The 11,608-nt window shown below is 46.6% G+C and overlaps 1 protein-coding gene across 5 annotated transcripts in view; it reads left to right on the forward strand.

Moving 5' to 3' along the window:
- The window catches only part of ZNF276 (zinc finger protein 276), a 300,147-nt gene extending 288,915 nt beyond the window's left edge, over positions 1–11,232 (forward strand). For 4 of the 5 annotated variants that reach the window (XM_078668236.1, XM_078668237.1, XM_078668240.1 and 1 more), the window contains one exon: positions 10,499–11,232. In XM_078668236.1, coding sequence (XP_078524362.1) covers positions 10,499–10,793 — 295 coding nt within the window. In that variant the 3' untranslated portion in view covers positions 10,794–11,232. The remainder of the gene's footprint in view (positions 1–10,498) is intronic. The other variant, XM_078668239.1, reaches the window with a different exon arrangement.
- Positions 11,233–11,608: the final 376 nt, after the last annotated feature.

An 11,608-nucleotide genomic window follows, 5' to 3' on the forward strand; every position in this document is an offset into this window, starting at 1 on the left:
GAGTCGAAGGCTTGCCTCACCGGCTCTGGTGCTGTCCCCTTCTTCAGAAGCGGAGCTGGTTGTGGTGGATGTGGAGTCGGCGCCGGACGAGGCCGACTCGGCGCCGGACGAGGCGGGGTCGGCGCCGAACGATGTTGTTTTGGCACCGCCCCGACGCCGAATTGTTGACTTTTCTCCGGGCGCATCCGGAGAGAGTTTGGCATCGCCTTTATGTCCGGCGACGCCGGATATATCCTTGCCTGCCCCCCCCAACCCCCCTTTAGAATTTGTGGACCCGGCAGGATCCCCGCTTCCTCAGGAGCCCCATCAGGACCCCCATTCATCGATGGTGCTTCCTTCATTTAGGCATTGGTCGCATCCTCACTGTCTGGGAAGGCTTCGTTTACAGCCCTCACCTACAGATGTGTTGCTGTCCCCTCCTCGGAGGGCATCTGATGCCGGTGCGGCGTGTCTTAGAGTTTTCTCCATGGCCGCTCGTGTTCGAAACATACAGCCCATTGCCTGTGGACCCTCTACTTGATGTCCCTCACCACGGGTCGGGAAATGTGGAGCCACTTCTACCCTTTAAAGCTTCTCTTTATGATGCCCTTTTGGGCACCTGGGCTCGGCCGACTTCCGGTGATCCGGTGGCTCATTCTGTCTTACACCGCCACCGTCCTGCTCCACAAGATCCAGTTTGTTTATTTGTTCACCCAGACGTGCTTGGGTTTGTTTTACAAACTGCCTTCCCTTCTTTGCCTCAGTTACTGCTTCCTCCCTCCAGGGAGACCAGATGGCTTGAGTCGTGGGGTCGCAACATCTTCACCTCCATTAGTGCTGCCCTTCGTTCACTGAATACAGTGTGTGTTCTGGCTCGGGCTACCTCTGCCCTGTGGGACTCTGCAGAGTCTTTGCTTTCCACCACCTTTGAAGGCGCTCGTGTTGACCTCCTTCATCTTCTCAGGGATGGCTGTGAACTTGCTGAGTTTACGATTGGCTCGGCCTTGGATACTGCTGACTCCTTGGGCTGAGCTATGGCTGGTTCGGTTGCCTTACGACGCCATGCTTGGTTGCGGGATAGCGTCTTCCCGGAGAATATCCGCAAGCGCCTGGTTGATCTGCCTTTCGATGGGGTTCTGTTGTTTGATGCCCACACCGAACCAGCTGTTCAACGCCTCCTTGCGGGCTTTCGGCCTCCCCCATAGGTTTGTATTTAGCAGGCCTCTTTTTCTCATGATCTGGGGTGGTTACCTTCTGGTTTAGCATCCTTCAGATGCACTATACATTTTAGGCTGGCAGTAAGCCTACTGTGGCGTTGTTCCACAGATCATTTGTGTTTGGGCCTCTGACTGTGGTTTTCCCTATGAGGTGTTCCCCGTTGTTTAGGGGTGTGACATACTCCGAGTGGGGTCCTTGTATGCTATTGTATAGCTCTGCTATCTGTCAAATGGTCCTAGAAATCCTTTTTGGCTCTGTACGTCCACTGGCGCTTTTATCTTACCATTGTACTGTGTTTAAGGTTGTGACTTTTGACGCTCTCTCCTTTACGCCGTGGGTCACATTGTATATGTGCCTTAATCTCCTGTATTTATCACGCTTAGACTGAGGCTACCTTCTACCATGAATGCACTACGTGAGTTCCTCTTATGGGACTCCTTGTTTGAGATAGATAAATATATATATATATTTCCTCTCCGTTCCTGTGTCACCCACAGGAACCCAAATGAAGTCGCACTCTCACCATTCGTTTCTCAGCAGCAGTGTTGATTTATTATTTCAATCAAATTCCAAATGAAGGTACAGGCGAACAACCTATGCGTTTCGGTATGCTTATACCTTGGTCACGGTTGGTGTGTTCTCAACAAACAGCGTTTTTTGTAATTATCAATTCATTACATCATTTCCTGTTTCTTCACAATGAGTCCAATAGTACATTATGGGACATACAGCTTCTACATTTACAATTTCAAAATCGCAAAGAGTGTATTTTGGTTCACAATTACATTTTTAAATTATATTGTATCAGTTCCTTGTCATTTTGATGTTCACACAGTGTGGAAAAAAGTTGAATTAAGCATGTTCCAAGGATGTGATCTATTTGATGACTTCTTTTTTTTTTAATAACTTTATTGTTCAAGCCACGTTGCTTCTTGAATTGATTTCATTCTTTTTATTTGGTCCTTCCTGGCCCACGGGAAGGACCATTGACATTGACAAAGCCAGAGTGGGGAAATGCATCTGTCAACGCTGGAGGGGGATTTTAATATATGAAATAAATATTTCTGCACGGACCTGTTCTTGAGTTTGCTCCTGCTTGTGTAGGCTGACACGCATCCATCGCTGACTGTGTTTGGGATATGGATATATATATATATATATATATATATATATATATATATATATATATATATATATATATCTCCATGGATACCCTTTTTTCTATATATCTCCAACTCGCCCTTATTCTAAGTAAGTGTTTATGTTCAGCGCAGTTAGGTGCACTTCGCTGCTTCTTTCTTGGTGCCCACATGCTGGACTATATATATATATATATATATATATATATATATATATATATATATAACACGAACGCCGCTTGCCTGCTGAGCTGCTTGAGGCGGGTGCTTCTGTCGTGCAAACGGCATTGCACGTATGAATATTGAAACACGATTGTGTCCCTCTTCTAAAGACACGCAGAGCACACGGGGAATTTCGTTCAGCTTTTTTTATTGCATCTAGCATGACGCGTTTCGTCTTGCGACTTCCTCAGATGCTGTGTGCAATTCAGGAAAGCAGTTATTAGCACGAACATTTAAAAGACAGCCTGTGGCCCCTCCTTTCCCGGCACCAGCGAAGAAGGACTCTTTTCATGGTCCTCCCCCTCCGAATTACTTGGGTGCCATTACTCAGTGTGTTTATATATTAAGTTTTCTTTGGTGCAATTTTGTTTTCATTGCTAAATATACTGTTCATTGTCCTCCATCAGTTCTGGATGTTACACACTGTTTGTTCAATGGTATGTTGGTCCGGTGAACGTTTGTTCAGCCATTCGGTCCGCTTCTTCCCCTTGACACCAGCCGTCAATGACAATTCCGCTCCTGGGTGTGCCATTTTAGGTGCGTGGCATTCCCTTGTGTAAGTCACAATCCAACTCGGTTGGCAGGTGGCAGGATTCATTTGTGACGGCGGTTCAGGCAGGCATGTATCCACAGATGAAACACGAACGCCGCTTGCCTGCTGAGCTGCTTGAGGCGGGTGCTTCTGTCGTGCAAACGGCATTGCACGTATGAATATTGAAACACGATTGTGTCCCTCTTCTAAAGACACGCAGAGCACACGGGGAATTTCGTTCAGCTTTTTTTATTGCATCTAGCATGACGCGTTTCGTCTTGCGACTTCCTCAGATGCTGTGTGCAATTCAGGAAAGCAGTTATTAGCACGAACATTTAAAAGACAGCCTGTGGCCCCTCCTTTCCCGGCACCAGCGAAGAAGGACTCTTTTCATGGTCCTCCCCCTCCGAATTACTTGGGTGCCATTACTCAGTGTGTTTATATATTAAGTTTTCTTTGGTGCAATTTTGTTTTCATTGCTAAATATACTGTTCATTGTCCTCCATCAGTTCTGGATGTTACACACTGTTTGTTCAATGGTATGTTGGTCCGGTGAACGTTTGTTAAGCCATTCGGTCCGCTTCTTCCCCTTGACGCCAGCCGTCAATGACAATTCCGCTCCTGGGTGTGCCATTTTAGGTGCGTGGCATTCCCTTGTGTAAGTCACAATCCAACTCGGTTGGCAGGTGGCAGGATTCATTTGTGACGGCGGTTCAGGCAGGCATGTATCCACAGATGAAACACGAACGCCGCTTGCCTGCTGAGCTGCTTGAGGCGGGTGCTTCTGTCGTGCAAACGGCATTGCACGTATGAATATTGAAACACGATTGTGTCCCTCTTCTAAAGACACGCAGAGCACACGGGGAATTTCGTTCAGCTTTTTTTATTGCATCTAGCATGACGCGTTTCGTCTTGCGACTTCCTCAGATGCTGTGTGCAATTCAGGAAAGCAGTTATTAGCACGAACATTTAAAAGACAGCCTGTGGCCCCTCCTTTCCCGGCACCAGCGAAGAAGGACTCTTTTCATGGTCCTCCCCCTCCGAATTACTTGGGTGCCATTACTCAGTGTGTTTATATATTAAGTTTTCTTTGGTGCAATTGCACACAGCATCTGAGGAAGTCGCAAGACGAAACGCGTCATGCTAGATGCAATAAAAAAAGCTGAACGAAATTCCCCGTGTGCTCTGCGTGACTTACACAAGGGAATGCCACGCACCTAAAATGGCACACCCAGGAGCGGAATTGTCATTGACGGCTGGCGTCAAGGGGAAGAAGCGGACCGAATGGCTGAACAAACGTTCACCGGACCAACATACCATTGAACAAACAGTGTGTAACATCCAGAACTGATGGAGGACAATGAACAGTATATTTAGCAATGAAAACAAAATTGCACCAAAGAAAACTTAATATATAAACACACTGAGTAATGGCACCCAAGTAATTCGGAGGGGGAGGACCATGAAAAGAGTCCTTCTTCGCTGGTGCCGGGAAAGGAGGGGCCACAGGCTGTCTTTTAAATGTTCGTGCTAATAACTGCTTTCCTGAATTGCACACAGCATCTGAGGAAGTCGCAAGACGAAACGCGTCATGCTAGATGCAATAAAAAAAGCTGAACGAAATTCCCCGTGTGCTCTGCGTGTCTTTAGAAGAGGGACACAATCGTGTTTCAATATTCATACGTGCAATGCCGTTTGCACGACAGAAGCACCCGCCTCAAGCAGCTCAGCAGGCAAGCGGCGTTCGTGTTTCATCTGTGGATACATGCCTGCCTGAACCGCCGTCACAAATGAATCCTGCCACCTGCCAACCGAGTTGGATTGTGACTTACACAAGGGAATGCCACGCACCTAAAATGGCACACCCAGGAGCGGAATTGTCATTGACGGCTGGCGTCAAGGGGAAGAAGCGGACCGAATGGCTGAACAAACGTTCACCGGACCAACATACCATTGAACAAACAGTGTGTAACATCCAGAACTGATGGAGGACAATGAACAGTATATTTAGCAATGAAAACAAAATTGCACCAAAGAAAACTTAATATATAAACACACTGAGTAATGGCACCCAAGTAATTCGGAGGGGGAGGACCATGAAAAGAGTCCTTCTTCGCTGGTGCCGGGAAAGGAGGGGCCACAGGCTGTCTTTTAAATGTTCGTGCTAATAACTGCTTTCCTGAATTGCACACAGCATCTGAGGAAGTCGCAAGACGAAACGCGTCATGCTAGATGCAATAAAAAAAGCTGAACGAAATTCCCCGTGTGCTCTGCGTGTCTTTAGAAGAGGGACACAATCGTGTTTCAATATTCATACGTGCAATGCCGTTTGCACGACAGAAGCACCCGCCTCAAGCAGCTCAGCAGGCAAGCGGCGTTCGTGTTTCATCTGTGGATACATGCCTGCCTGAACCGCCGTCACAAATGAATCCTGCCACCTGCCAACCGAGTTGGATTGTGACTTACACAAGGGAATGCCACGCACCTAAAATGGCACACCCAGGAGCGGAATTGTCATTGACGGCTGGCGTCAAGGGGAAGAAGCGGACCGAATGGCTGAACAAACGTTCACCGGACCAACATACCATTGAACAAACAGTGTGTAACATCCAGAACTGATGGAGGACAATGAACAGTATATTTAGCAATGAAAACAAAATTGCACCAAAGAAAACTTAATATATAAACACACTGAGTAATGGCACCCAAGTAATTCGGAGGGGGAGGACCATGAAAAGAGTCCTTCTTCGCTGGTGCCGGGAAAGGAGGGGCCACAGGCTGTCTTTTAAATGTTCGTGCTGATAACTGCTTTCCTGAATTGCACACAGCATCTGAGGAAGTCGCAAGACGAAACGCGTCATGCTAGATGCAATAAAAAAAGCTGAACGAAATTCCCCGTGTGCTCGGCGTGTCTTTAGAAGAGGGACACAATCGTGTTTCAATATTCATACGTGCAATGCCGTTTGCACGACAGAAGCACCCGCCTCAAGCAGCTCAGCAGGCAAGCGGCGTTCGTGTTTCATCTGTGGATACATGCCTGCCTGAACCGCCGTCACAAATGAATCCTGCCACCTGCCAACCGAGTTGGATTGTGACTTACACAAGGGAATGCCACGCACCTAAAATGGCACACCCAGGAGCGGAATTGTCATTGACGGCTGGCGTCAAGGGGAAGAAGCGGACCGAATGGCTGAACAAACGTTCACCGGACCAACATACCATTGAACAAACAGTGTGTAACAACCAGAACTGATGGAGGACAATGAACAGTATATTTAGCAATGAAAACAAAATTGCACCAAAGAAAACTTAATATATAAACACACTGAGTAATGGCACCCAAGTAATTCGGAGGGGGAGGACCATGAAAAGAGTCCTTCTTCGCTGGTGCCGGGAAAGGAGGGGCCACAGGCTGTCTTTTAAATGTTCGTGCTAATAACTGCTTTCCTGAATTGCACACAGCATCTGAGGAAGTCGCAAGACGAAACGCGTCATGCTAGATGCAATAAAAAAAGCTGAACGAAATTCCCCGTGTGCTCTGCGTGTCTTTAGAAGAGGGACACAATCGTGTTTCAATATTCATACGTGCAATGCCGTTTGCACGACAGAAGCACCCGCCTCAAGCAGCTCAGCAGGCAAGCGGCGTTCGTGTTTCATCTGTGGATACATGCCTGCCTGAACCGCCATCACAAATGAATCCTGCCACCTGCCAACCGAGTTGGATTGTGACTTACACAAGGGAATGCCACGCACCTAAAATGGCACACCCAGGAGCGGAATTGTCATTGACGGCTGGCGTCAAGGGGAAGAAGCGGACCGAATGGCTGAACAAACGTTCACCGGACCAACATACCATTGAACAAACAGTGTGTAACATCCAGAACTGATGGAGGACAATGAACAGTATATTTAGCAATGAAAACAAAATTGCACCAAAGAAAACTTAATATATAAACACACTGAGTAATGGCACCCAAGTAATTCGGAGGGGGAGGACCATGAAAAGAGTCCTTCTTCGCTGGTGCCGGGAAAGGAGGGGCCACAGGCTGTCTTTTAAATGTTCGTGCTGATAACTGCTTTCCTGAATTGCACACAGCATCTGAGGAAGTCGCAAGACGAAACGCGTCATGCTAGATGCAATAAAAAAAGCTGAACGAAATTCCCCGTGTGCTCGGCGTGTCTTTAGAAGAGGGACACAATCGTGTTTCAATATTCATACGTGCAATGCCGTTTGCACGACAGAAGCACCCGCCTCAAGCAGCTCAGCAGGCAAGCGGCGTTCGTGTTTCATCTGTGGATACATGCCTGCCTGAACCGCCGTCACAAATGAATCCTGCCACCTGCCAACCGAGTTGGATTGTGACTTACACAAGGGAATGCCACGCACCTAAAATGGCACACCCAGGAGCGGAATTGTCATTGACGGCTGGCGTCAAGGGGAAGAAGCGGACCGAATGGCTGAACAAACGTTCACCGGACCAACATACCATTGAACAAACAGTGTGTAACAACCAGAACTGATGGAGGACAATGAACAGTATATTTAGCAATGAAAACAAAATTGCACCAAAGAAAACTTAATATATAAACACACTGAGTAATGGCACCCAAGTAATTCGGAGGGGGAGGACCATGAAAAGAGTCCTTCTTCGCTGGTGCCGGGAAAGGAGGGGCCACAGGCTGTCTTTTAAATGTTCGTGCTAATAACTGCTTTCCTGAATTGCACACAGCATCTGAGGAAGTCGCAAGACGAAACGCGTCATGCTAGATGCAATAAAAAAAGCTGAACGAAATTCCCCGTGTGCTCTGCGTGTCTTTAGAAGAGGGACACAATCGTGTTTCTATATATATATATATATATATATATATATATATATATATATATATATTATCTCTCTCTCGCTCTCTCTCTTTTTCTCGCTCTCTCTCTCTCTCGCTCTCTCTCTCTTTCTCTCGGTCTCTCTCTCTCTTTCTCTCTTTCTATCTATCTTTCCCACACTGTTGGAGGATGTGGTCTAGAACTCTGAGGTTCTTTTCATCGTTTAATACATGTTCCTCTTTACTGCTACTATTGGCACTTTTGTGTCTCTATTGTCATTCCGGTGGCGGCCTTTTCATTGGGATATAACCTTATGCTGTATCTGCGTACCTGTGGGACGGCTCCTTTAATGCCGGTCATTCCAGGTTTTGTGCCCTGCATTTCTGTATTTGTGGGTTAGTTTTCACCTTGGCCCTCAAGCTACCTACTTGGGCCGTACTATGTTCATTTTAGCTACGCCACCCTGTTGTCCCGGTGGCTGCGTGCTTTGTGCATGTATCAGTTATGGCCGCACCAGTGTGCTTCAGGTTGATACTGCTTGCCTCTGTCGCCCCAATGGTGGCTCGATGTGCACTTGGCGTGTTTCTTGCCTCCGCCTCTTCTCCTCACATGTTGTTCAGTTCCTGCCTCTTGCCCTTCGGTTCGTGGATATGGCTTCTCCGGCCTTCCTTCCATGGGCTAGCCTGAAAGGTTTCTGGTTACATATCTTCATGTTTTCCTCAACCTTTGGTTGGCGTCCACATAGTGCACCGTTCAGCTGAGAGTGCTCCTTCTTCCTCCTGCATTCTGGACTCTCTCGCTCTCTTTTGGCCTGGGATACAACTGGTGCCGTTATACCTCCATACTTATACGGGTATTGTGTCGCGCCATCCCATACTTATACGGGTATGGTGTCACGCCATCCTGGCTTTTTAAGATGCCTTGTTTCCCCATTATCTTTTGCTCTTCGTGAGCTACTTGGGTTACTGTCTGGCTGTTCTGCCACAGTTTTTTCCCATAGTCCATCATTAGTTGCTGGCTAAGTGCTTCGGGCACTTTCTGTTGTTCTGTCGCAGACCCACCTCCCTCCTGGGGTATGGCTGTGGTATCTATTCTAAGTTAAGGAATCTGCGGCTAGATGTCTCTATCAGATGTACGAGTTGCTTACCTTCAGTAACGATGTCTCTGGTAGAGACGTTGTCTAGCCGCAGATTCCTTAACGCCCACCCATTCTCCCCGTTCTGCGAGGACCTTGCTAGGTGGACTTCTCCATTTGCCTCCTTTCAGTTGCCATTTGTTTCCTTTCCAGGGCACTCACATTGTTGTGCCTCTTTGGGTGTTACCGTATGCGGCTGACTCCCTCCAAGGGGTTTCTTTCCTGTAGGATGGTGCCTTTTGATTCACCTTCATCAGGAGATTCTTCTTCTTCTTCTACTTCTTCTCCTTCTTCTCCTGCTGCCTTCCCTCCCTCTTCATTTACTCGGGGCTCTTGTCTCCTCTATGGTTGTCTTCTTTGGAGATCTGTTGAGCTCTGTTTCAGACTTCCATTACTATATGGGAAGTGCCAGTCTTTTTATACCTTCTTCCAGTGGGTTGTTATTCTTTCTGTGCTCCGTCCTTGTTGGACGGCACGATCCTACATAGTAATAACAGTCTATTTTGTCTGTTGAGATATTCTTTCTCACAGCTTTGTTCCACTTTTGCTTTTCACTTGTATGTAGACAGTGTCTGACACTGTCTTTTACGATGGTGTTTTGCACCATTCGTCTTCTTTATTTCATGGATTTTTCATCCTTTGCACACTGTTCCCATTCTTTCAGAGTATTTTGGGTGGCTCCGCAGCACAGGAGGGACTTATATGACCTCGCTGACGTCACGTACATAGGTGACGTCAGGGCAGGGTAGTGTGGCGCCATCCCCCGATGCGAAGAGGCTTCTGCAAAAAAAATTCCGGATCCAGTCTGACGCCTGGGGATATTCTAAAGTAACCCCTTCCATGCGTTAGTCGGCTAACGGCCGTCGCGAGCACTACCGCCGTAGTGCTGCGCACATCCGTTGGCCGACGCGGCCCCTCCCACTCCTTTAAACCGCCGCGGTAAAGGATTGTGATGCTAGACAACGTCTCTATCAGATACATCGTTACCGAAGGTAAGTAACTCGTACTATTTGTATAATATTGCCCAGTGGCTAATAAAATACTTCCCTTTTTCATAAAGATAAGCAGTGGTTTGGTAAGTCATTATTTTTATCCCTTGGGTGATTGTTGAGTGCTAAGTCTTTGTTCCACCCACTCTACCTCCATGAGGAAGCTTGGACTGCTCGCAACACTACCCTGAGATGCAAGTGATGAAAGGGTGTTTACTTGGTGCTCAGTTTTACGTGCCCTAGTAGATAAGGTCACAAGCTTGCAGTGCAAGGTCCCCAACCATCTCAGTTGTGTCCCAGTCACCCTTGCTTGCCCCGGGCCTCCAAACGGGTTCAGCAAGTTGTCTAATGTATTTTAGTAGTGTTTGTGTAAATATTGGTATTGGGAAACACTGTGTTTGAATTCTGTGGTGATCAATGGTATAGTCTGTTCATTTTCTCACTTCTTGCAACGTTGATTTTCAGGTGTGAAATTTGTGGTTTCCAGTGCAGGCAGCGCGCTTCTCTCAAGTACCACATGACAAAACACAAGGCCGAGGCAGAGCTGGAATTTGCCTGTGACCAATGTGGGAAGCGCTTTGAGAAAGCTCACAACCTGAATGTTCACATGTCGATGGTACATCCACTGACACAGAACCACGAGCAAGTCCGAGGTTTGGAGACTCCACAGGTCGTCGTACTGGGAGATAAAGACCAGACGCAGACTGTTGCTTCTAAAGACGTTAAACCAGAACTGGTTAAGGAACAGGTGCTCAGTTAATCTGCTGTTTGTATAGATTTGGGTGTGGTTACCCAAACCTTCCTTACACGTGTCCTCCATGAAAGGAGCAGGCATTAGGCACATTTTAAAAATTTCCTCAAAGGCACTGGACTTTGCATCCGCACCATCCAAATGAATTTTTTTATTGAATTTAATTATTGCTTTTTTGGCCAAGAGGCATTTTAATACTTCATGTGAAGGCATATGATGGCTTCTTTGTGCTCATGGTGATTCAGAAATAGAGGTTCCATCCATTTGTACTTTTAAAATCATGCATTTTTTTTAGCAATACACCTGAATTTTCATGACCATTAAACACTGCGCCTTGATCTCCCCTCACACAACAAACAAAACAGCCATGAGGTTAAACTTATCACCTGCTGTTTTTATTATGAAAAGAGCTTCATAGTTATGCATGGTAATAAATTATTTGCATAAACATGTGTTTTTTCATTTTAAATATTGAAACTTGTTCTAAATGACGCTATTCCCTCCCCAGATATTTCAAACATTCTAGCAGCAGACTGGATCCTCAGTGTGCTTTTTAATCACTCAGTCGCAGAGGCGGTTGGAGTTTTTATGTTCCAAGCTATCAGAATGTGTCACTTGCCCCATCATGGTACTTAAGCAATGCCGCCTTGTCCTATGCCTTCTGCTTCAATATTTCAAACCCAATTATCAGGCCACAAGAATGTACTGGGAGCCTGTCTGTTAGTTAGAGTTTATTCAGCTAATCCTATATTTTATTTTAAATGCTTTCAGGATTGAAGATTTGCAGCAAATGCAAGGAAGCTATGTGTAAGTTTGACACCCAC

The sequence above is a fragment of the Lissotriton helveticus genome, chromosome 12 (genome assembly GCF_964261635.1).
Source record: "Lissotriton helveticus chromosome 12, aLisHel1.1, whole genome shotgun sequence".
NCBI classification, from domain to species: Eukaryota; Metazoa; Chordata; class Amphibia; order Caudata; family Salamandridae; genus Lissotriton; species Lissotriton helveticus.